This window comes from Neofelis nebulosa, chromosome 13, assembly GCF_028018385.1.
Source record: "Neofelis nebulosa isolate mNeoNeb1 chromosome 13, mNeoNeb1.pri, whole genome shotgun sequence".
In the NCBI taxonomy this organism is placed as follows: Eukaryota; Metazoa; Chordata; class Mammalia; order Carnivora; family Felidae; genus Neofelis; species Neofelis nebulosa.
This window is the reverse complement of record NC_080794.1, coordinates 33,723,091-33,749,836: the sequence shown is the minus strand read 5'-3', so window position 1 is coordinate 33,749,836 and position 26,746 is coordinate 33,723,091. Positions and strand designations below refer to the sequence as shown.

General features: G+C 35.5%; 1 protein-coding gene across 13 annotated transcripts in view; it reads left to right on the top strand.

The window, feature by feature from the left end:
* Positions 1 to 26,746, top strand: part of HERC4 (HECT and RLD domain containing E3 ubiquitin protein ligase 4) — a 135,181-nt gene that overhangs the window by 85,426 nt on the left and 23,009 nt on the right. For 10 of the 13 annotated variants that reach the window (XM_058696480.1, XM_058696479.1, XM_058696481.1 and 7 more), the window contains 5 exons: positions 8,109 to 8,228; positions 16,934 to 16,957; positions 19,411 to 19,509; positions 22,638 to 22,805; positions 23,036 to 23,179. In XM_058696480.1, coding sequence (XP_058552463.1) covers positions 8,109 to 8,228; positions 16,934 to 16,957; positions 19,411 to 19,509; positions 22,638 to 22,805; positions 23,036 to 23,179 — 555 coding nt within the window. The remainder of the gene's footprint in view (positions 1 to 8,108; positions 8,229 to 16,933; positions 16,958 to 19,410; positions 19,510 to 22,637; positions 22,806 to 23,035; positions 23,180 to 26,746) is intronic. The other 3 variants (XM_058696478.1, XM_058696484.1, XM_058696483.1) reach the window with 2 other exon arrangements.

Below are 26,746 nucleotides of genomic sequence, written 5' to 3'. Positions count from 1 at the left end.
ATTTTCTTTTAAATGAAATCTAAAATATTTAAAATAAAATAAAAATAAAATATTTAAAAAAAAATTTCAGAGGTCAGTGAGATGTGAATCATTTCGTATGGAACTTGCTAAATTTTAGAGTACAGCATGATTAAAAGTTGGTGTGTAGCGGCTTCTGGGTGATTTGGTTAAGCATCCGACTTCCGCTCAGGTCAAGATCTCAGGGTTCATGAGTTCAAGCCCTGCATCTGGCTCTCTGCTGTCAGCATGGAGCCAGCTTCAGATTCTCTCTTCCCCCTCTTTCTGCATGCCCCCCATCTTGCTCACCTATGCTTTATCTCTCAAAAATAAATATTAAAAAAAGGTTGGTGTGTATTTATAAACATAAATATTGGAGACGGAAAAGCCAAAGAGATTTTTATGTAATTATTGTGTATGTTTTCTTTTTTAATAGAAAGAGTTTGGACAAGACTAGGGCAAGAGTTTGCACACTTTACCTGTAAAAGACCAGGTAGTAGTTTACACTTTGCAAGCCGTGTGGTTTCTATGGAAACAGCACTCAAAAAAAAAAAACAAAACAAAAAACCCACAACTCTCAACTTTACTGCAGACAGTGTGTAAACAGATGGGCATGGATGTTTTCCAATAAAACTTTATTTGCAAAAATAGTCTGTATGCAGGATTTTGCTGACAGGTTGTAGTTTATTGACCTTGCTCTAGGATGAAGGTTTTGATCTCGATATATAAACTAGATATCTTAGTTTTGTTTGAAAGCCAGGAATAGCAGTTTTACTCTGGTCAGTTCTTCCTAAATGTGTATCCTGACCACTGATATAAATTAATCAAACAGTGGGAAAAAAAAGAGCTCATAGTGCTTTGTGTCAGTGTATAGAGGGATTAAAAGTGTCAACTTTGAAAATGAAAGCGGTGTGATTAACATGCGCTTCTTAAACTGGGTTATTTATTCCCTTAAGAGTGGGCCCCAAGATTAAACATTGGCTGTATGTGATTGGTTTTATTTATTTAAAAAAATTTTTTTTAGGCTTATTTATTTATTTTTAAGTTATCTCTGCACTCAACATGGGGCTCAAATTTAAAACCCTGAGATCAAGAGTCGCATGCTCTTCTGACTGAGCCAGCCAGGTGTCCTTTGATGGCAATTTTACATGTTCATAAAAAGAAAAAAATGTGTATATATGTTCTAAATATAGTGTTCTAAATATAGTGCATTCTAACTATGTGTTGTATACTTTTATGCAAATACTCATATATATATGAACATATATCAAGGAACAAAAAGTAGATGGCCATACAGTGAGTTAAGATTTCTGGCTCTGTTAGCTGTGTGACTTTAGTTAGGTTTCTTGAACTCTACATCTTAGTATATTTGTCCATATGATGGTAACAATGGTATCTATTTCATAGGGTTGATTTAAAGATTAAATGAAATAATGTACATGACATGTACTTAGTAATTGGTCCATAATGATAGTTACTATTATTTCATTAGTGGAACATAACATCTGAGTGAATTTTAAGGTAAAATCTGTATTTCAGTGAAAATGTAAAGTGCCATTAGAAGCATGAACTGTGTGTGTGTGTGTGTGTGTGTGTGTGTGTGTGTGTGTGTGTTACTCATTTTGCCCATTCATTCATCTCATGGCGTAGAGTACCTGTTTGGACATAAGCACCTGTCTGATAGATTTATGCATCTACTAGGTGATTTCATTTGTTCCTTTTCAAATGCTGCTTAGTTGGTTTAGTGATTTTTGAAAATTATAAACAATTATTTTTGTTATTTTTACAGGAAATTTAGCTAGTTTTATTTAGTTTGTATGTTAGATCGAATTTGTTTCTTTCAATGGCTTATTTTCTTCTCCTAAATGTGGCATATTTCTTAGTGGTCTGCACTTTGTCCTTTCTGTTTTACTTTCTACTGTCTCACCTCCTGTCACAGCTTTAGTTGTCCCCTTTAAGGAAAATGTTCTCAATTAATGTGTTTTAGGCAGGCCTTTCTCTTGAGCTACTTGACAGTCTTGCCATCATTTTAAAATTTAAAAAAAGATTTAATACCAAATTTCTCATCCTTCCCAGCTCTCATCCTCTCCCATCAAAACTCATCTTTTCTTGACTCATATGTCTTTGTGTTGCCAGCATTTGTTTTCCAGTTACTCTTGCTTGAAATTTTGAAGTTAGGTCTGACTCTTTTCTGTATCAGTTAGCTACCACAGGCTCTGCATTCTTTTTTATTTTCTAGAAATCTTCAATCTTTAATATCTTGATTTATTTCCCTACTCCTAGCCTCTGTACTAACTTTTAGTATACTTCACACTGTCAACAGAATAACTTTCATAAAATATCACTCTGATTCTATCATTTGTTGACTCTCAAAACCCAATTTCCCTATGAAATTTTTCTCCTTTAGCTCATGCTATTCTCCTTATCTTTGTCTAGACTTTTCTTCCTCAGACTTTTCTTTTTGAAGTCCTTTTCTTTCACTTTATTCTTTGGTTTTTATTTTGAATATCTTCACATATACAGAAACATTGAAAGATAAATCCCTATTTTTTTTAAAGATTTTATATTATTTTTAAGTAGTCTCTGTGCCCAACATGGGGCTCGAACTTACAACTTTGAGATCAAGAGTCATATGCTCTACCAACTGAGCCAGCTACGTGCCCCAAAGTAGATATGTACATGCCTCTCATTCTAGATTTAGTAATTGTTAACATGCTGTCACATTGGCTTTTACATATATGTATGTATTTTTTTCTTGTCATTTGAAAGTAAATTCTGATACTCAGCATTCCTCTTCTTGGGCATTTTCCTACCTAACAGTAATACTATTATTTTTCTTTTTTTTCCTCTGAGAGAGAGAGAGCGTGTGAGAGTGCACGCATGTGCATGCACAAGTAGGGGAGGGGCAGAAAGAGAGGGAAAGACAGGATCTCAAGCAGGCTCCACACCCAGCATGGAGACCAGACTTGAGGCTCAATCTCACATTTGTGAGATGATGACCTGAACCGAAATCAAGAGTTGGCAGCTTAATCGACTGAGCCACCCAGGTGCCCCTGTAGTTCTGAAGTCTTATACATCTTTTTTTTTTTTAATTTTTTTTTTTTTAACGTTTATTTATTTTTGAGACAGAGAGAGACAGAGCATGAACGGGGGAGGGTCAGAGAGAGAGGGAGACACAGAATCTGAAACAGGCTCCAGGCTCTGAGCAGTCAGCACAGAGCCCAACGCGGGGCTCAAACTCACATACCGCGAGATCGTGACCTGAGCCGAAGTCGGACGCTTAACCGATTGAGCCACCCAGGCGCCCTTATACATCTTTTGTTAAATATATTGCTAAATATTTGGTTTTGTTGCTATTGTAAATGAAATTTAGGGTTTTTTTTTTTCCAGTTGTTTGTTGCTAGTATGGAGAAGTTTAGTTGTGTTTTGTGTATTGATCTTGCACCCTGTGACCTTGATAAATTAATTTATCAGTTTCAGTAATTCTCTTATAGATTCATTTGGGTTTTTTTTTTTTTTTATATATATATACACAGCATGTTATTTTCTACTCTTATGGACTTGCAGTAAAATGGGCTTTATCTCTTTGAAGAAGTCCCCTTGTATTCCTATTTTGCTTAGAGTGTTTTTTATGAAGAGGTGTTGAATTTTGTTAGGTGCTTTTCTGTGCATCTGTAGAGATGAACAAACCATTTTTTTCCTGCCTTTTTTTCTGAAATGTACTGAAATGCATTGACACTTGAATGTTACACCAGCCTTGCATTCCTGGGATAAATTCTTCTTGGGCATTCTGTATTATACTTTATATATATTATTGGGTTTAATTTGCTAATATTTTATTGAAGGTTTTATGCTTATATAAGGAATATTGATCTGATAATTTTTGTTTCTCATATTGTCACCAACTTTTTTTAAGAAATAATTCCTCTTTCTCTATTTTCTGAGTTAAGATTGATATTATTTCATTTCTTCCCTAAATGTTTGATAGAATTCACCAGTGAAACCGTCTTGGCCTGTAGTTTTCTTCTAGGAAATTTAAAATTTCCTATTAAATTTTATAAATACAGTAAAACCTTGGTTTGCGAGCACAGTTTATTCTGGGAACACGCTTATAATCCAAAGTGCTTGCAAATCAAAGCGAATTTAAAGAACCATTGGCTCACTTGTGATCATGTGATGTTCGGTGCCACATACTGCTCGTATTGCAAGATGTCACTCATTTATCAAGTTAAAATTTATCAGAAATGTTTGCTTGTCTTACGGAGAACCCTTGCAGAACAGATTACTCACAATCCAAAGTTTTACTGTAAGTACAGTGTAATTTATATTTTCTGTTTCTTCTTGAGTCAATTTTGGTAGGTCTGTGTGGTGATATTTATGTCTGTGTCTGTGTGGTGATGCCACCTTTTTCATTCCCGTTAGTGGTAATTTGTCTTCTCCCTTTTCCTCAGAGGCTTATCAACTTTACTAATATTTTCGTAAAACACATTTGCTTTCTTGATTTTTCTCTAGTGTTTTCTCTTTCAGAAATATCTGCTCTTTATATCCTTTTCTCTACTTGATTTGTCCTTAATTTGGTCATCTCCTTCTCGGTCCTTAAAACAGAGGCTTAGATCATTGATTTTAAACCTTTTTTTCTAATATGATCGTTTAATGCTAAGTTTTCTTTTTCTTTTCTCTGTTTGAGTAGGATCCCTCAAATTTTGATACACTTTTAATTTTATTCAATATTTTCCTAAAGCCTCTTCTTGCTCCACTATCTGAATTGGCTTTATACCAGAGGCCTCAGATTCCTTTAGTGTTGCCTGATGCTTTGGACAGAAGTAAAATGTCAAAAGTTTTTTTTCTCACTGTGTTCTGCTTTGTATGCCTGCTTGATAGAGGGTTTTTCCTTCTCACTCTTGCCCCTCCTCAGTGGTAAACTGGTCTTGCTTGTTACTCAGTGTTTTCCAGGATTAATAGAGGAGAGGACACAGAAAATTTTCTTTGATGTTATTGTCTTAGCCTTAGTCTTAGGTGATTATGTATGCCTGGATCTCAGGGTGGGACTTACTCAGAGTTTCTATTCCCTCCATCAGCATTAGGGATCCTCTGGTCCTACTGATATAAGATTCTGGGCTCAGGACTGTTGTCCCCCATTCCTCCCAGCTATTGAAGTGAGGGTGTTTCCCCCTCCTCCAGCAACAATGCATAGAATTTGCTTTACCGTTCTCAGTGTAAGTTTAAGGCTTTTGCTCTCTCTGTATAAGCAAAGGATATGGGCAGGATGGCAGGCCTTCTTTTTTTCTCACAGTGGAAGCCAATTCCTTGCACCACTGAGAGAGACTTGTGATCTTTTGCTGTTTCCAGTCATCCCAGAGACCACCCAGTGGAGGTCTGTGGAAGAGAGTCTGAGTGGGTGCAAACTGTCTGGGGCACCTAGGGGTTATAAAACCCTGTCAGGTTATCCCATACTCAGTCTTAAGCAATTTCTTAAAATTTTAGCTGATTTCCTCTTCCCTGCTTGTGTGACAGTGGTATCTTCCCTCTTGCTTTGCCACAGGTGACCCATTTCTGGCATTCTGTTTCTGTTTGGAAGTATCTGTCGATCCTTGGGATTCAGGCTCCTTGGTTATCTTATGGCTTTAGCTCTCTGATGGATTCAAGAGAAGTTTTGGGTAATTTGGAAGTGTTTTGTTCAGGGGTGCCTGTGTGGTTCAATCAGTTAAGCGTCAGACTTTTGATTTCTGCTCAGGTCTTGATCTCATGGTTCCTGAGATGCTAACAGCACAGAACCTGCTTGGGTTTCTTTTTCTCCTCCTCTCTCTTCCTCTCCCACACATGCACATGCATACTCTCTCTCAAAGTAAATAAATAAACTAAAAAAAAGGGTTTTATTTAAAATGATTACAATGTTCTAGAATTTTCCAAATGTCTTTTAGTTACTAACTCTTTAATTCCATTGTGGTCAGAGAACATACTGGGTGTACTTTGGATTCTTTTAAATGTATTTAGTAAGACTTGTTTTGTGGTCCAGGATATTTTATTTTAGTGAACACTCTATATACAATTATTGGGTGGTATGTTCTATTATAGTGAGTTCAAGTTAGTTGAAATTGTTCACATGTTCTTTTCTTGCTATTTTTGTCAATTTTTTATCAGTTACCAAAGAGAGGGGTGTTAAAAATTCCATCAAATTCTATCAATTCCCCCGTCGCATATTTCAAAGCATTGTTATTTGGAATTGTTACAACTTCTTGATAAATTAATCCTTTTATCATCATGCCTACCAAATGTGTCCTTTTTTCTCCAGAAATACTTGTCTTGAAGTCTACCTTAAGAGGAACCTCCCAGGTGCTGCTTTCTGCTGGGGTGTTTTTTTCCCCCAGTGTCTCACTCTATACACTAATGGTTTAAAAGTTAGCCAGCAGGGCACCTGGGTGGCTCAGTCATTAAGCATCTCACTTTGGCTCAGGTCATGATCTCACAGTTTGTGAGTTCCATTCCCACATCAGATGAGCTCATGCGCTGCGTCAGTGAGCATGAGGCCTAGGTGAGCCTCACTTCTCCTTCTGTCTGCCTCTCAGGGGATTCTCTCTTTCTCTCTGCCCCTCACTCACTTGCATCCTTTCTTTTTCTCTGCCCCGCCCCCCTCAAAAAAAAAAAAAAAGGTTAACCAATGATGTATGGGGAATTTGCTGACTGGTTTTGTGGCTTCACCCTCTAGATTCCTTTCTGGAAGTTTTACTTCCTCACTGCCACATTGGCTGTCTCACTTTGTGACCTATGACTCTTCCGTAAAGAGTCTTTTACTCTTCTGGTAAAACTGCTGCTTTGTGCTTGAGCTCTTACATATGCTGATTTGGAAACACTTCCTTGGGCAAAAATGTGTATCACACCCGTGCTTTCTTCTTTCAAAGATTGTGTTCATTCTTGTTTCTGCTTGCTTGCTTTGGGTTGATCTCCAGTGTTTTCAAATTGTTGAGTTTTTTTATATACTGTCCAGAGTTTATAATTGTTTTTGTCAGGAGGCTAGTCTGACGCAAGGAGCTCTGCTATATCCCATACCAGAACACCTCTGTGTCTCTATTGATTTAGAATAGCCCCACTGTTTTGGAGGGTGCCTGGGTGGCTCAGTTGATTAAGCATCCGACTTTGGCTCACGTCTTGATCTTGCAGTCCATGAGTTTGAGCCCTGCATCGGGCTCTATGCTGACAACTCAGAGCCTGGAGCCTGCTTTGGATTCTGTGTCTCCCTCTCTCTCTGCCCCTTCCCTGCTCACTCGCTGTCTCTCTCAAAAATAAACATTAAAAAAATTAAAAAATAAAAAGAATAGCCCCCACTTTTTTATCCCATTACCTTAACTGTTTGGAGACTCCTGGCCAGTCTTCTTATGCAAGTCCTAACAATCAGAATATTTGTCTGTTATTTTCCTTACGGTGATGTTTACTTTTTCTCTATCCCTTGTATTTCCTACAAACTTGAATTTAGATCAAGAGACTTGATTAGATTCAAGCTAAACATTTTTCTGCTTCATAGATGATGCTTATACTTCCTGTTGCATTACCAGGAACATAATATTTGTCTCTGTATTGGTGGTGATTGGTTTGATAACTCAGTTAAGTTAGTGTTCTCCAATGGAGAGATTTTTTACCTTTGTAATTAGTAAGTACTTTCTAGGGTGATAATTTGCACTCTCTTCATTTTTTGTGTCCTACCCAAATGTCACTTCTTCATTTTATTCAGATGCCAGTACAGAGTGACACTTAACAAGCATTAGCTATTCTTATTTAATTCCTATTCCCCAAACAGAAGTTCTTATAGATTCTAGTTTTTATATACTGTATATACTTTAATGGTACATATCTCTTACTATGTGGTGGTTATAGAAATATTTTTCTTTTTTACTAGATTTTGAGGTACTGAATGCAGATATTCCATCTTAGATATTTTTGTGTTTCACATAGCACTTAACTAGCATTTTGCAAATAGTAGGCACTCAGTAAATTTTTTTTAATAGAGAAAATTAGCTAAGAAATTTCAGAACTTTTTCTGTTTTAAACATTTTTCAATCTCTGTATTAGGTACGGGTTAAACCTAATGTTAATTACACATTTATTTGTTTTTGTAGGTAAATGAGAAAACAGGACAGATTATACAATATGATAAATTTTATATACATGAAGTACAAGAATTGATAGACATAAGGAATGATTATATCAACTGGGTCCAACAACAGGCCTATGGAATGGTATGTTTCCTTTTGCATTTTATCATTTCATTTCTATGTATCATTTATTCTCACAGAAAAGAAACTGTTGCTTGTTTTTGAAACACCAAGGTTTTTTCAGAACTTTTATTCAAAGCTTATTTTGAAATAAAAGCACACTGGGAAGAAGCAGCTACTTATTATGCAGTATTTATAAGAAAACACTCCACTCTTATACCAAAGCCAAACCAAACTAAAGAAAAATGCAAATGTGACATGGACTTTTAACTCTCACTTATTTTCCATGAGGTTGTCTTTTAATTCTTCTATGTTGAGAATATTGGAGTCCTTGGTAGAACTCTAAGAATATAGTACTATTGTGAGATTAGTGCCCCAGAATTATAAAAAGAGAGTCCTAGGACCATTAATTCCATTTTCCCCCCTTTTTATTTCAGATTTTTGACATACATCTACATGTGTATATACTTCCCATGTGGCTAAGTCTCTAGTAACTAGACACTTAATGCCCCATTAAAATAATAGCAGTCTTCTAAAGCTTTATTTCGACACACAAAATTTTAATATAGAAATGGGTAAGCAGATCTAAAACAGGTTTAAAACTCTTACTTGCTAATCATTGTAGGATACTTGAGGCCAATTATTTTACCCCCGAAGTAGGTAATTTAAGCAGTATGTATGTAGCAGTTGTAGAAAGGTTAAGTAACCTGTCCACAAGGAGCTTGCTAGGTACCAGGTGCAAACTCTTTGTGGTGGATACACACTCTATAAGTTTATTCACCAGCACCTCTAATAGTATCTGGCATATGTGTAGTGGCAGTAAACACATACAGTAGTTTTTGAATGTCACTGTGATTTAGTGCATGCTAATTTTATTTTATTTTTTTTATTTATTTATTTATTTATTTATTTATTTATTTATTTATTTATTTATTTTTAGTGCATGCTAATTTTAAAATAGTCTCCTCTGTAGGAATCAGGTCACTTCTAGAACATCTTTTCCTTCCCTGGTATGTGCATTTGGTTAAGAGAGAGATTTGTTCATTTTTTTCCCCCCAAGAATCATTGGGAGTTTCAGTCAAATTTATAGCTGCTTTGCAGACTTAGATCTACTCATTTGCTCATTCAAATAATGAGAATATTGAGAAACTCCTGTGACTGGCATCAGTTTAGGTATTGCAAATATAGTGATGAACCAGACAGATAAGAGCCATGTTCTTACACAGCTTATAATCCAGTGGGCAAGGTGGACAATAATCCAGTAAAGCAAAAAAAATATTAGCTAATAATATACACAGTATAGAGAATTAAAATAAGAGAATATAATAGAGACTGGATGGTTTCTTACAATTGGATAATCAGAAAATGCTTATCTGATGAAGTATGGGCTGTTCAAGAAAAATGAACATCCAGTAAAAGACCTTAGGTGAGAACAAGCTTGACATGATTGAAGGATAGGAAGAGGCCAGGAAGGCTAAAATATGGCATTGTGGAGAGTTCAGAGAAATGGATAGACACCAGATCATGGAGGGTTTAGTAAATTAGGATCAAGAACTTAGATTTTATCTGAAGTGTTATGATAAGCCATTAGAAGGTTGGAATCCTAAGTCTGCATATAAACTTGACACAACCATGTAGGGTATCCTGGTCTTTGAGCAGTGTTTTTGAAATTGGACCGATATATAGACCCCTTTTAAAGTAAAACAATTTCTTAAGTCCAGTGTTCACTTACATTATTTTTGACTATATTATTTAAATATATACAAACACTAAAACAAGTTCTAAACTTACATTTTTAAAGAGCTCTAAAACCATAACAAATTTATAAATTAATTATAAATAACACTACAAATTCAAAAATCAAGTTACTATTTAGTATGGAAGATAATTGTGTTTTGATGATCAGGAATCTTACCTCCTAGCCTAAATATGATAAGAAAGTAGGGTAGCATAAAAGCATCTCGGTTCAAATCTGAGCTCAGCATTTACTCACTCTCTGTCATTGGGGAAATTACTTAATTCTTTTTCTGTAAATTAGGGATAATAGTACCTATCTTATATAGTTATTGAGATTAATTGGTATGATCCATCTAAAGTGCTTAGGGCAGTTCTTGGCACATAGTTAAGTCTTGGTAAAATGATGGTTATTATTGCTGACTGCCTATACACAGGCTTTAAAGTTTGGCAGTAGCCTCTATTCTGAGGTGTCTAATAACACTGTTATCTTGCTGCCTTTCTCACCTTTCTCTATTTGAACTACAATGAAACATTTCCTTTTAGAATGAGATGTCATAGTAATTTGGCCTTCACTCATCAAGCACATCATTTATGTATGAAATCCTAAACATAGAGATCCTTCCTATTTGGTGCCGGTTTGATTACAATCACAACCATTGCAACTCTTGGAATTTCATGGTGATACTGGATTTATTAATGGATTATCCTAATTTTAGATTTTTAAGTCATTTTTTAAAATTCTGGTATAAAAACACTAAAATAAATTCTCCCAGAGCACTCATAGACCCTTAAAAATAAATATATTTCTCAGAGATATAAGCCTAGTTTGAGAAACATTATCTTAGAGTCATATCTTCCTGTATTACTATGAATTAGATTAGATACCCTTTGATATGAATTTGTATCTAGTATGTAGGTCATAAACTACTTGTATTCATAACAAGTAACACAAATGACAGTCCCATAGAATTTTTTAGTTTGTAGTAGTCTTTGTGGAAAAGCTGTGGTTTGAATGTTTACTTTTAAGTTTGGCAGGCCTGTATCCAGACTCCTCTTGGTATATAGCTAAGGTGATACCAAATTGAATTTCCTTAGGAGCTGCTATCTCAGTGCTACTGTTTTCTGTTGAGAGGGAAGCCATAGAGGACTACCTTCCTATTTCTAGGTTTTTTCTTTCTCATTCTGTCCAGATTATATCTTTATTATACTTGATAATTGCCCTCCATTACTCTGTGTGCCTCAAGGTTTTCCTTTCTCTTCGTTTGTAGACAGAGTGATATTGAATAGGTGGCTGCAGCAGTGAAAGCTTGTTCTTTATTTAATTGGATAGCGGGTTTAATATCAAATCTTAAATTTTTTTTTTTTTTTTACGTTTACTTACTTTGAGAGTCAAAATACAAATGGGGGAAGGGCAGAGGGAGAGGGGGAGACAGAATTGGAAGCAGGCTCCAGGCTCTGAACTGTCTGCACAGAGCCCGACGCGGGGCTCAAACCCACTAACTGAACTGAGAGCATGACCGGAGCTGAAGTTGGACAGTTAACCGACTGAGCCATCGGGTGCCCCTAGTATCAAATCTTAGAAATCAGAATGCAGAACCTGTGATTTGGGTTCTCCTAATCTACCTCTGGGAAAAGAAAGCTGGCATTTACTTTGAAGGTCTTTGTGTACCTCTTATTTATATAGTTCATTAATTTATATTATGACATTTGATTTCACAAAGCTCCCTTCTTTGAGAGAGTTAAAAGCGCTTATTCCACATTTCACGTTTACACATAACTCTAAAGACTCTTTTCCTGAGGCTTTTTAATAAAATTCATGCTTGTATTGCTAGTCTTAATGCTAGGCTGAACATCACATTAACACTCTAAGATTTAAAAAAATCTATTCTAAATATACTTACATGCTGTTTTGTGATGATACAGAGGTGTATGTATGTTTGTATACACATTAACATATGTATATACATGTATGTAAATGCATATATATGTGTGTATATACACATATGTAACACTATTGAATAAGTTATAATCTTAAAGTAGTTCCATTGCTTCACTGTGCAAGCTTACAATATTCTTTGATAAAATATAATTACTATGAATTATAAGAAATATACATCTTTAAGTTTTACTTATATACACATGTATTCATATATATGTAACTTTACCTTGTTCTCAATACTGTAAGGAAATTGTTTACCTTTATTATATTTGCTTTATGCTATAATCTGTTAAAAATTTTTTTCCTCCATTTCTTTTCTTTCCCAGTCAAGGATTTTAAGAATCCAGCACATATATGCTTCCCTGATCTCTAAACATTAAAAACTAATTCTGTGAAGTTCTTTGCTTTTCTTATAATATCCTTTTTTGTACTGCTGAGACTTCTAACTTTTCACCTCATCCCCTTTCATTTTCCTATCCTTTTTAACCTAACTCTGTAAAGTATTTTGCTTGGTCCTCCTACTCTTGCTGGTTACTATAAGCTTCTCTGTTTTTTTTGTTTATCAGGACTCTGATCATTTTAAAGATTGATTATAAGTATGTATATATATAATCTCTACACCCAACATGGGGCTCAAACTCCCAACCATGAAATCAGGAGTCACACACTCTACCAAGTGAACCAGCCAGGCACCCGTCAAGACTCTGATCTTGGTGTATGAAACTTTTTTCAGTTGGCTTTTTCAGCTTTTTATCTGTTTTTCTCCCTCCACAGTAATCTCTAGGCAAAATAAAATGGCACATGGGTTCTTTTTCTCTTCTGATATTTGATTTTTCTCCATTTTCTAAGTACTATTCTTAGTTGTATATTTCCTTACCTTCTTTTAACTTTGCATTTAAGTTGAAAATACTTTAGTGGTTGCTACTAAACTTTGTTGTTTTTTCTTCCTTCTCTTATACTTTTAGTTACTATCCTACATATCGTCAATATTTACTTAGTAAAAATGGACTAATTTAGAATGAAGTATAGAATGGTCTATGCTGGGTCCACTTGTTTGTATTACTATAAGGTTCTTATTATATAATTTTAAAAATACATATCTTGAAATACAATTTATTTCAAGAACTGTATACCTATGGAAGGCATGTCATATATAAGTAGATACTAATGAAGATACTTGGTAAATTGGTGAAATTTTTAGTCTTTCATATTGTATTACATACATGTTTTTTAAAGTCATGTCATATTTATTTGATATTAATTGTGCTATGTATATAAATCATCACTATCTTTGTTCTGTGGAGTTAAGTTGCACTTTAACAGTGCTGAGCTAGCAACATGACATGTTCACCAGCAAACTAGAAGGATAGACTGATACAACAGTTGGGGAGACCAGCTTGGAAATATCCCCCAGTACTTTCTGGGTTTGAGTTTTGTTTTCATTTAATAAAAAGAAGAAATTAAAGTACATTTGTGCTCCTTTGCAACTGTAATATTTCCTAGAAAAGTTCATCCTTGCTTTGTAAAGCTCCCTAATCATTTTTAATGGCATTAATATTTTACAGACTAAACTCTTAGACTGATTATGTATTGGATTACCAAATTATGTTTGTGTATTCCCATTTCCTTCATGTTTTAGATGCTATCTTTTTATTTTCATTTAATCGCCAAGACCTTTCATATTTACTGGAATCACTTCATTAACTTGAGTATCCCCTTAGAATAATCCTGTGTTACATCATTAAGTCAAAATGACACCAGCAGTGGTATAGTGCTTTGCCATAAGTAATTAGTTGAAACTAAAATGTGCCAATGAGCTCCATCTTTTTGTCTATAACCAACTGGAACCATCATTAACCATTGGTGTTAAAAGCATCTTTAGTGAAGTCTGCTTTAGACCATGAGAACCTGACTTTTGGAACATTCCTTAAAGTCTTTCTCACTCCAGCTTCTAGGACATTGAGCAACTAAAATTAGGCATGCCTTGACCCAGTTTCAGGACTTCCACTCTAAAAACAGCCAACAACTATTACTTGAGTATGTGGATTTGGAGCCAATAGTAGGTCACACATTGAGTGATATGTTGAATTTTTAGCAATAAACCTTTAATTAACCTCACATGTTTTATGATAGAGCCTGTCTCCAACCCTCATGACTTTGTTTTCCTTTTAAATTTCCCTTGGAAATACTACTTTGACTGAATCAGATTTGCAAATAATATAACAAGTACATTGCAACTCTAGAGTTCATCCATGCTCTTTTAAGCATTTACCTTTTTTCCTTTTTGCATTTACCTTTTTAAAAATGTTTGAGCTCTTGGGGTGCCTGAGTAGCTCAGTCAGTTTATAAGCATCTGACTTCTGCTCAGGTCATGATCTCACGGTTTGTGAGTTCAAGCCCCGCATTGGGCTCTGTGCTGACAGCCTGGAGCCTCCTTCAGATTCTGTGCCCCTGCCCGCCTCTCTCTCTCTCTCTCTCTCTCTCTCTCTCTCTCTCTCTCTCTCTCTCTCTCTCTCTCTCTCTCTCTCTCTCTCTCTCTCTTTCTCTCTCTCTCTCTCTGCCCCTCCCCAGCTTGCATTCTCTTTCCCTCTCTCTCAGAAATAAATAAATAAACATTAAAAAATTGTTTTAAATGTTTGAGCTTTTGTCTAAGATCCTTAACCTTTAAATTGAAATTTCTAATAATCTTAATCTGTTTCACTCTTGGATGCCTCTCTCCTAGATAATAGTTTCACTTGATATCTAAAAGCTTCTCAAGCTTTCCACAAATCCCATTATTTCCTAAATATTCCTTTCAGCTTACATCATCCTACAGCAAATAGGTTCTGCTTTAGTATGGTTTAGTCATACTATAAATTCCAACAATCTTATTGATTTCTCCAATGCATAACGATATGCATAGCACCTTTATCTGTTTTCATGTAGCAATAAAAATAGTGCATATATATTTTATTATTTATTTAAGAATAAATTTAATCTCCCATGATATAAACTATATTGGTATCTAGTATAGTTGTCAAGCAGGCTATATAGGTAGTCAGAAAATATTGAAAGGTATTTCTTTGCTTATTCAAGCTTTCATGATAGTAATAGCATTTTTAAAATGTCCCCACAAGAAATACTGTAAAAGAATGTCACATGTGCCTGTGAAGTTGGTTTCAAATTAAACTGGTGTAATCTAAAAGGCATTTCAGCAGTACAGCTTCTAAATATGTTCTTGTTAACATTGTTAGTAGGGGCACTGATGTAGTGATAACTTGGTACTCTGAATTTTTTGGAAGAAACTACTATCAATAAATAACCTTTCTCCAAGTAGGATTTGTATAGAGTCTTATTTTGCTTATTTTTATACTGCTTTGGCTTTATTTAGCACAATGAGAGAACCCTAAATCTTTGCTCAGATCTTAAAGTCTCCAAAGGTACCCCCAAAGTGTGCGAGCATTTAGCAAGCTATGAATTTATAAGGAATAGACAGCACAAGACTGCACTCACTTCTGGTGCGAATACCAAGTTTGAGGAGTTCCTCACACCACACTGAGGTTCAATAATTTGCTACAAGTTCTCACAGAACTCACTGGAAACTGTTACAGTGATGTTAACAGTTTATTGTATGGAAAGCATACAGATTGAAATTAGGGGGAAAAGCACATAGAATGGACTCTGGAAGAGGTACCAAAGGCACAGCTTCTATTTTCTTCTCCCTGTGGAGTCAGGGATGAGTTACTTTCCTAGCATCTCTGTGTGGTGATACTCACAGAATATTGGCAACCACAGAAGCTCACCAGATCCTTGAGGCCCAGAGTTTTTATTGATGCTTGATTACATACTGCCTATGCCGATAACCTTTAGCGTCCACTTCTTCTGAAGGCAGAAATGATAACCAAATGGTCCAGAGCTCTCAGACAAAGACACTCCTATGAGGCTTGACATTCCAGCTGCCCATAGATCACCCCCAGCAGCCTAGGGCAAAAGCAGACCTCTCTTTGGGTAAGATTCATTATGCTAAGTACCATCTGCAAATTTAGTGACGTGTTTTTGGAAATTCTAACACTTTATATGAGTCTGTACCCTGAGTATATGTAGAAGCATTCTGCAAGAAAGTGTATCTTTCCGTTGAGTGAAGTAGTAAGCTTTCATTATAATATCCATTATTATTCCCTTTGTAAATCTCTCTTTCTCTCCTCATTTTTTCTTTCTGTTTACCAACTCCTAAACCCTGTCATATACTTTCAATTAAAAACAAATTTTTTTTTTTTTTAAATGTTGATTTATTTTTTGAGAGAGGGAGAGACAGTGCACGCAGGGGAGGAGCATGAGAGAGGGAGACACAGAATCTGAAGCAGGCTCCGGGCTCTGAGCTGAGCTGTTAGCCCAGAGCCCGATGCAGGGCTCTACTCATGGACTGCTAGATCATGACCTCAGCAGAAGTCAGATGCTTAACTGACTGAGCCACCCAGGCGCCCCTTTGTACTTTCAGTTTTAAGCTAATTCAGTGTTAAAGAATCCTTAATGTAAGATATCCTAAGTTTTCGTTCGTTATTTCTGACAAGTAAAAACATTTAATGGCTTATTTTCTTCACTTTGTTTCCATATAGTATTTTAATATGCTAAATACTTTTCAAGCATTTTGTCAAGATTTAACCAAATCCTTGGGGAGAAGTTGGGGAATATTTTCTCCATTTTCCAGGTGGAGAAACTAAGACATAAAATGACTTCTTCAAGACCAAGCTTAGGACTTAGGATTAGTTTCCACGTTTTACCTGAATTCTACAGTTGGGGTGCTTAGTTGCTAAAGTCAAATTTCATTATGTTCAAGCCTTGATAATTTTATGACCACAAGATACATGAAAGAAAGGTCTTAGTTTTATAGGTATAGATATATAAGATGCACATGAAAAGGGTAAGTTTTGTTGTAGGTATATTTTGGTCTACTTCATTAATTCAGTATTCTGTAGCAAAATATATGAAATGCTACTTTGAATAGAAATAGTTAAATTTGGACACTAACATTGCTCTTTCCTCATTACTGTTACGTTCTGCACTGCTGTCTTAGGATGTCAACCATGGATTAACTGAGGTAAGTTTGGTGTAATAAAGTCTCATGTTCAGAGTAAGATATACTCTGTTTTATCTTAAGTAATAGGAGAGCAAGTTTCCTGTTTAGTTTGATAAATTTATATATAGATAGGTAGATATAGCTATCTATCCATATATATAAAATTTTTTAATGACTATATAGGAGTTGTCCTATATAACATTTCAAAGGAGTTTTTTGAAGAAAATTAAAACCTCTGTTTTAGTTATTACACTTGTATGATGCCTTTCAACAATATTTGCTTTATTATTATTTTTTAATTTTATTTTGGGGCTGCCTGGATGGCTCAGTTGGTTGAATGTCTGACTCTTGGTTTCAGCGCAGGTCATGATCCCTGGGTTGTGGGATTGAGGCCCACATCAGGCTCCGCTCTGAGCATGGAGCCTGCTTAGGATTCTTTCCCTCTGTCTCCCTCTGCCCCTCTCCCTCACTCTCTCTCTCTTAAAAAAAAAAAAAAAAAAAAAAAAGATTTCTATTTTAAAAATAAACAAATAATTTTTAATTAAGATTTTATTTTCTCCACCCTATGTGGGACTCAAACTCACAACCCTGAGATCAAGAGTCGCATATTGTACTGACTGAGCCAGCCAGGCACCCCAACAATATTTGCTTTAACATAATGTCTACCCTCCTAAAGTCTTCCAGTATAAAATTAACACGTGTCCTTTGTAATATAAAAAAGCAAACTTTTAAAATCTGACAAATGCTTACCCAGTAAGGCAAAAAATATTTTATAGAACTAAAATGATCTTCAATTTTTAAGCTAATAATTAATACTCAAAATGATCATCATAAAGTTAAATAAACTCAGTATGGTCATCTTCCTCACTTTGTATAATATACTGTCTTAGCATATAAAGTTTTAGCACTTTGGTTTATATTATCAACAAACCTGAATAACCTTTTTAATACTTGGAATTGTTATAATACTTCTTTTATACTTTCATTATAGACTTCAGGTTTTCTTGTTTTGTTTTGCATTTTTCCCAGGACTTGAACCAGTGAAGCATTTAGAATTAACTTTATATTATAGGCCTAATATTGTTTGCTTCCTTATCTTCACATAGAAATAGCACATAAAATTATGAAATCATAGACTTTTGAAACCAAAAGGGACCTGAGAAATCATTTTGGTAGTTTTAAATTTCAGAATTGTGAAATGACATTCTACCATCAGTAGGTAGTGACACAAATACAGGATCAAGGTAAAAATTGTCATATGAAAAATAATGAAAAATGATAATTTACTGTAAGGTTAATATAACCCACGATGCTGTCTTACATGTTGACAACAAAGAGTTGATAGTCTCGTTGTATTCTGTACTGATTGGGCCCTATTAGATTATTTTGTTTGTTTTTAAGAGAGACTTATATAAATTAAAATACATTTAAAAGAAGGCAGTTGAGATGGAGAAGGGCTGCAAACCATAGTATTGTCAGAATGGCTGGAAAAACTGGGAATGTTTACTATGGAAAAAAGACAATTTAGAGAGAGCATGGGCACTTGAAATATTTTAAACCATATAGGCTTCCCTGCAATGAAGATTGCAATACAAAACAAAGTAATGCATTGTGATGTTTATAAATGTAGATTCAGACTTAATAAGAAGAACTTCCTAAGCACATAAGAAGTGGATTTTTTCATGGTGTATTCTAGAAACCTTACAGCAGGGTCTCCGTTTCAGGGCTGACACAAAAACATTGCCTTGTTGGGTAGATGGTAGGAATACGGCCTCCTTTGACTGCAAGAATCTGACTAGAAGTTCATAGATCTTTGTATTTTTCTGCATTGTTAAAATACTTAGCAATCAATCACTGTATTACTTGCTAGGTTTAATAATTGTCTGTAAGGTGGGTAATGTGTGATAATGGTAATAATCCGGTTTCTCAGCTTTAAAGATTGACAGAAAATAATGGTACTTCATGGTACTTATTTTGTAGGTTAAATGAATGAAAGATTGTTGACTTACAATAGTGTTGGTACCCTAACGGCATGCAGTATATAACTGTTAAATTAATGAATAAGCAGATTGCTTATCATTGGCCTCGGTTGCTAGAGTAGCCTTGGGTACTCTAGAACTGGGTAATGTATTTAACATAGGAGCCCCCAACTTTAAGATATATTTGCCTCCTAATTTACTGAATCTTGAAGTTAATACATGTTAAGCAAAAGATCCTTGTAATTTACAATTGTATGTACTTTCAAGTATATAATTCCTTCCTAAAATTGAGGTTATTGAGAATGGGGGTTATTCCAGTGCCCCATCTGATAATCAGTAAAAATTCCATATTTGAAAGGAAGCACAATATTTATAATTCCTGGATAACATACAGGTGAATAAACCAAGAATATGATCAGCTTTAAAAGAAATGACAGTACCTACAAAAAATATATCACAAATCAGTTTGTTCTAATAAGTTAATTTTATTTCCAGTTGGCAGATATTCCTGTTACAATCTGCACATATCCATTTGTATTTGATGCCCAAGCAAAAACTACTCTGTTACAAACAGATGCAGTCTTACAGATGCAGGTAAGATATAGTTTAATACTAACTGACTTGAGAATGGTTTTGGAATTGTTTCTGTAATGTTTTTAAAAAGTAAATATTTGTTGGAGCACCTGGTTGGCTCAGTTGGTTAAGCATCTGACTTCTGTTCAGGTCATGATTTTGCACTTTGTGGGTTCAAGCCCCACATCAGACTCTGTGCTGACAGCTCAGAGCCTGAAGCCTGCTTTGGATTCTGTGTCTCCCTCTCTCTTTGCCCCTTCCCCCCTCGTTTTCTCTCTCTCTCTCTCTCTCTCTCTCAAAAATAAATAAAACATTTTTTTAAAAAAAGTAAATATTTGAAGTTTGCCTATAATCTGTAATCTTTGGGAACATTCTGTACCTTTGCAAAGGTACCTTATAATTGCATGTGACAAGTGTACTGTTACGAAGGCTTATATATATTTAAATGAAAATAGAATAGTTTAGCTTTTAATCATTTATATCTAAAAAATGGTATAAACATCTTTCATTGTAGAAATATGTAATCTTTATAAACAGTTTTATTAGCTTACTTGATAAACTTGGGTTTGTTTCAAATCTTGCTTCATTATATATTCCATATTTATATACTTGGTAAAAGATGGAAGTAACCAGAGGTGATGTGATGTTAAAGTAAGAGGTATTTGATCACTTGTTAGGGGGAGGATATGAAGTTTCCTTGAAGAAAGTGTTAGTAATAAGTAAGACATTTTCCTGAGGTTGGTCGTCTCCTGCTCTCCATCTCCTTTCTCCCCCAATCTGCTCTGTTTTATGTTGAACATTTTTTCATTTATAATGAGGGTTTTTTTTTTTTTAACTAACTTACATTATCATTTTAAGAACTATAGTAGATGTGCTGTATCTTTTGAACCTGTAAATTTAAAAAGGTTTTGAGTTTTATTTTCTAGTATAGAATATCAGACTATAGAGGCTAAGGACTAAGAAAAGGGTAAGAAGAAAGCTTGAGCTCTTAAAATCTAAAAATGCTTTAAAAAATTATCAGCACCCCACCCCAATTTTGATAGCTGTTTTCATTCCTTTAAAATAAATGCCTTTGGTATTTTAAATGCCTCTAGATATTTAAATAATAAACACTAGGGGGAATTTTACATATGTGCTTATATCCATTTTCATCATTAGAGGAAATAATACACATTTTATTTTTAGAGAGAGTAAGCACGTGTATACGCAGGCAGGGAAGAGGGGCAAAGGGAGAGAGAGCGAGAATCTTTTTTCTTTTTTAAGGCTAATTTTTAAAAAAATTTTTATAAATTTTTTTAAGTTTATTTACTTATTTTGAGAGAGACAGAGACAGCACAAGTGGGGGAGGGGCAGAGAGAGGGAGAGAGAAACCCAAGCAGGCTCCATACTGTCAGCTTAGAGCCCGATTGGGGCTCAGACTCACAAAATGTGAGATCGTGACCTGAGCTGAAACTGAGAAATGCCCCAAGAGGGAGAATCTTAAGCAGGCTCACCACTCAGTGTGGATCCCAATGCAGGGCTTGATCCTGCCACCCTGGTTTAATGACCTGACCTGAAATCAAGAGTTGGTCTCCTGGGGCGCCTGGGTGGCTCAGTTGGTTGGGTATCTGACTTCATCTCAGTTCATGATCTCACAGTTTGTGGGTTCAAGCCCCACATCGGGCTCTGTGCTGATAGCTCAGAGCCTGGAGCCTGCTTTGGATTCTGTCTCCCCCTCTCTCTGCCCTACACCAGCCCCCCCCCCCCCCCGACACGCGCTATGTCTCTCTCTTCAAAAATGAATAAACATTAGGGAAAAAAAAAAAAAGTTGGTCTCTCAACTGACTGAGCTATCCAGGCACATCCAGGAGAAATATTTTTGTAGGGTTTATACTAACAACTGGTGAACCAGTTTTTGATGGTCTTTCTTAAAACAATAATCACCACATGCTTTTAATACATAGTACATTCCATTTTAGAATAAGAACACTGGGAAAACCATAGGAAATGAACAAAGGCTTTAAATGGTGAAAGCCAAATGCTTGGTTTGTGAACATGGTGATCACTCTTCTAGATGAATTCCTTTCTTTTTTTTTTTTTTAATGTTTATTTATTTTATTTTATTTTATTTTTTTTCAACTTTTTTTTTTTTTATTTTTTTTTTATTTTTGGGACAGAGAGAGACAGAGCATGAACGGGGGAGGGGCAGAGAGAGAGGGAGACACAGAATCGGAAACAGGCTCCAGGCTCCGAGCCATCAGCCCAGAGCCTGACGCGGGGCTCGAACTCACGGACCGCGAGATCGTGACCTGGCTGAAGTCGGACGCTTAACCGACTGCGCCACCCAGGCGCCCCAATGTTTATTTATTTTAATGTTTATTCGTGAGAGAGAGAGAGAACAGAACGAGCTGGGGGGAGGGGCAGAGGGAGAGGAAGAGATCCCAAGCAAGGTCTGTGCTGGCAGTGCAGACCCTGACACAGGGCTCCATCCCACAAACTCACGAACTGTGAGATCATGACCTGAGCCTAAATCAAAAGCCAGATGCTTAACAGACTGAGCCACATTGGTGCCCCTACTAAATGAATTTCTATAATAACTCCTCAGCCAGGCTGTTCCTTATTCTCATTTGAGGTTGTTTTAATGCTGTTTTCTTTTTCTCCTCACTCTTCATCCTGCTTATCTTTTGAGAAATAGCAGTGTTTAGATTTACCATATTATTATAGTTCCATGGTTGCATAATGGTATCATTAGCTATACATTAGTATAAAAGTATTCAAGGGGCACCTGGGTGGCTCAGTAGGTTAAGCGTCTGACTTTGGCTCAGGTCGTGATCTCACGGTTCATGAATTCGAGCCCTGCATTGGGCTCTCTGCTGTCAGCACAAAGTTCACTTCTGATCCTCTGTCCCTCTCTCTTTGTCTCCCTGTCTCTAAAATTAAAACATTAAAAAAAAACATTCAATAGGACACTCATTATGCTGAGAATACAGTTTATTAAGCTCTTATGCTCTATTAGATACTGTTAGGTGTTATGTGAATTAAGTAGCATAGGAACTATTATAGGAATTATAAATATAGGATTATAATTAATAGGTAGAAGTTAGCTTACCCAGTCACCTTTATAGTTTCTTTATAGCATTGTATTAAAATTTTAATCTTTTGTTTTCTAGATGGCTATTGACCAGGCCCATAGACAGAATGTCTCCTCTCTTTTTCTCCCGGTGATTGAATCTGTGAATCCCTGCTTAATTCTAGTTGTACGCAGAGAAAATATTGTAGGAGATGCAATGGAAGTCCTTAGGAAAACAAAGAATATAGACTACAAAAAGCCACTCAAGGTAATTTGACATTTTCTATTATATAATTGGGACTTTATTCAGAAAATACGTTTAAAGTTTTTCTGTTTTTAATGTATCTTTGAAACTTAATAAATAAAACTATATAAAACCTAAAAAATTTTTTTAAACTGTTAATTGCTGAGCATTTATTGTAATAAATTACACGTTATGGGCTCTCCAGAATATACTTCCATTTCTTTACATTCAGTGTTTGCATTATGCTATTTTAGGTTATATTTGTTGGAGAAGATGCTGTTGATGCAGGAGGAGTACGCAAAGAATTTTTCTTGCTCATCATGAGGGAATTATTGGATCCTAAATATGGCATGTTTAGGTATTATGAAGATTCCAGGCTCATTTGGTTTTCTGATAAGGTGAAGTCCAACCATCTAAATTATTTCTATGTATATACCTATGTATGTATACCTACATGTGTCAAGTTAACACAGTAAATAAGAGTTATTACTGAATTCCTAACATTTTATTCAGAGATCTGCTTTACCACAATTTGAAAAATTATAAACTTTTGGACTCAAAGTCGTCAGAACACATTAATGCTTCCCACACATTTCCAGTTAGCAAAATAAAGGAATGGTCAGCCTGAGAATGATGACCTTTCTTTCCGCTGATTTAGATTTAGGATTGAATAATTATTACCAGATTAACTTCTCTTCTGGGAAGAATTAATTTATCAGTAGCAATCATTGATTTTTCTAACTTATTGTTTAGGGCAGAGGTAACTACGCAGCAAATTACAGTCCATAAACTAAGTTCTTTCCAGCACATGTTCTTGTAAATAAAGTCATGCCCACTTTTTTACCTATTGTTTATGGCTGCTTTCTAGCTACAGCTGGGAGAGGCAGAGTTGAGTAGTTAAGACAAAGACTGTATTATCAGCAAAGCCTGAAATATTTACCATCTTTTCCCTTACAGAAAGTTCACTGCCCCTCGATTTAGAGAGTATAAATGACGGATGGTTCAGTTTGTAGAATGAGTTGAAAGAATTTTGAATAGAATATTTTACTATTGGTTCTAAAAACCTTGATGTGTTATTTATTCATATTTCAGGAGGCTGACTATCCTTTGTGATATTAGCAGTCATTGATGATCAGTGCCTCATTAATTTATTAGGGGTTGCAAAATGGTGCTACTCTAACATTTCTTTTTCATTTTATTGGCTTGGGTACTTCTATACAGAGAAATTTCCCTCTATGTAGTATTTGGTTCCTTAGTAGTACAATTCATATGGGAATGGATTCTCTCTCTGTAGTTAACAATTTTTCAAAAGAATGAATCTGTTCATTGGCATATTCCAGTGATGACAATTTATTTTTTCAGTTTTGTTTTCTTGGATTTAAACATATTTGATGTTTTTAGTCCATCATAGTTATTATTATCTTTATTGATGCTCATATTATCTTATCTTTGTCTAGGGAGAGCTCTGCAAGTTGGCATCTGAGTTCTTTTGATACGACTTTATTACTCTTTCGTAGCTTCCTTACTATCTGGTGTACTTGGTATGAAAAAATACTCCAGAACTCTACATTTGCTGCCTAACAGTACCAACATTACCACCAGTGTCATGATAAAAGCTGAAAATAGTTGTTTCTTTTTTTTTTTTTTAACTTGTTTTTGCAGGGTTTTTTTGTTTTTTTTTGTCCTTTGAGTATACTCCCAGGAGAGCTGTACAAATAATAGAGAGCAGTGCAGTAGCAGGGTTATATGCAGTTGCCCTGTTTTTTTAGAGGAGCTGGGGGTTTTAAGAAGGCAAATGGAAGGAGACCTAGAAGGAGTGAAGAGCCAGGAGACTTAACTTCTATGCCGAATCGTATGAAGTGTTGGAAGAGAAAACAGACACCATTTATGAGAGCTACAGGGGAAATAGTGTCCTCAGAAGACAGTCTTCTTCATTTACAAAAGAGGAAGGAAAATTTGGATAGAATTTTAGGATATGGGCAATTTTCCAAATGATAGATTATGAATTCCAGGGCAAACAGTGAAAGCGTTTAGTGGAGCAAAGATGTAAGATTGTGTCAGATTTTAGGGCCTGTATGGTGCCACATAAGATGGGATTAGGGATAACCTGTGATTTTGAGGCTTCCTATGTTGAGAAATAGACATGTAAGACATGGTGGAGTAGTCCTGATGACCTTTGAGGTAGGTGGATAATCTGATTGAATTACAGTCTCCTTCTTGGCTTGGTCTTGTGGGGTAGTTTGTTAATGGTATGGTAGATAGAATTTAAGAGGGTATATGGGGTGGAGGCCTGTCCTGCTAGGAACAGAGTTCTGTGGGACTTCATTCAGTTCTGCAGAGAGGTAATGTTTTGAGACCAGGGGTGGGGCAGTCTTAACAAGCTTTATTGTGGATCTCTGTGAGATCTTTTCAGTTTATCTTGATTTCACCAATGGGAGCCCTGTTGAACTGGTTCCTCTTTTGTGTACTTTTGATGTGTCCCAATTTTTCCTTAATTATTCTTTACATTTGGTACAGTAAATGTTACAGGCTCTTCTTGTGTTTACCCCAGCTCTAGCATTAGCCTTTTCTCCTTAAAAGCCCTCGCTTCTTCAGATGGAAATAGTATTCAGAAATCGTGCTCTGAATGCTAAGTGTACTCAACTGCTACCAGATAGTCATTGCTTTCAGATTCTCAGCAGACAGAGTTAGGAACTATGTGTATGCACACACATATGCACACATCTCATGATTTCCAACATATGTATGGTTTCTAACTGTGAGATCATACTGATATCTCTATACTATGCAAACACCATAGAGTTTACTCTAGCCTTCTTGTCCATTTTATGTGACTTAAATCACCAGTGAGAAACTTCATAGCTATCGTCTTCAAGATACTTACTTAATCTACCCTGTATGTAGTCGCTCTTCTTGCTACACTGGCTGAAAGCTCATCCCTAGACATACTGGACCACTACCTCAGAGTAAGTGTATTACCCTAAACCTCAGTCCTGACCAGGAGAGGGAGAAGGCAGAAGGCTATATGTTCTTTTAAAAACTTTTTTTAATGAAGTAAAATTCATAACAAAATTCACCATTTTAGGAGTTTTTTTAATGTACAATTCAGTGGCATTTAGTATATTCACAGTGTTGTGCAACCAGCACCACTTTCTAGTTCCAGAACATTTCATCACCTCAACAGGAAACCTGTACATATTAAGCGGTTATTCTTCATTTCCTTCTCCCTCCAGCCCCTGATAACCACTACTCTATTGTTTGTCTCTGTGGATTTGTCTTTTCTTGATATTTGCTATAAATGAAGTTGTACAATATGTGGCGTTTTGTGGCTGGCTTCTTTCACTTAGCATGCTTCTAAGGTTCATCCATGCTGTACCACATATCAGTACTTCGTTCCATTTAACTGAATAATATTCATTTGTATGAATATACCTCATTTTGTTTATCCATCAGTCAATAGACATTTGGGCTATTTACCTCTTTTGGTAAAATGCTCTGAATAATGCTGCTATGAACATTTATGTGCAAGTTTTTGTTTGCACACTGCAATTAGTTTGGGTGTATTCCTAGGAGTGGAATTGCTAGGTCATATTATAATTCAGTTTGACTTTTTAAGGAACCACCAAACTGTTTACCTCCCCATCAGCAGTATGTGAGGATTCCAATTTCTCTACTTTGTGGGCAACATTTGCTATTTTCCTTTTTTTAAAATTCTATATTTCAAAAATGTTTTTTATTTATATATATTTCTTATTAGTATAGTAGGTATGAAGTGCTGGGGTACTAAATTGCATTTCCTTAATGGCTAGTTGATGTGTTTGATTTGTCACATTCTTTAGCAAAATGTCCTTTAAGCCCTCTGCTCATTTTAAAATTAGATTGTCATTTTGTTGAGTTTGAAGAGTTCTTTGTATATTCTGGATACTGGACTCTTATCAGATATGTGATTTGCAAATATTCTCTCC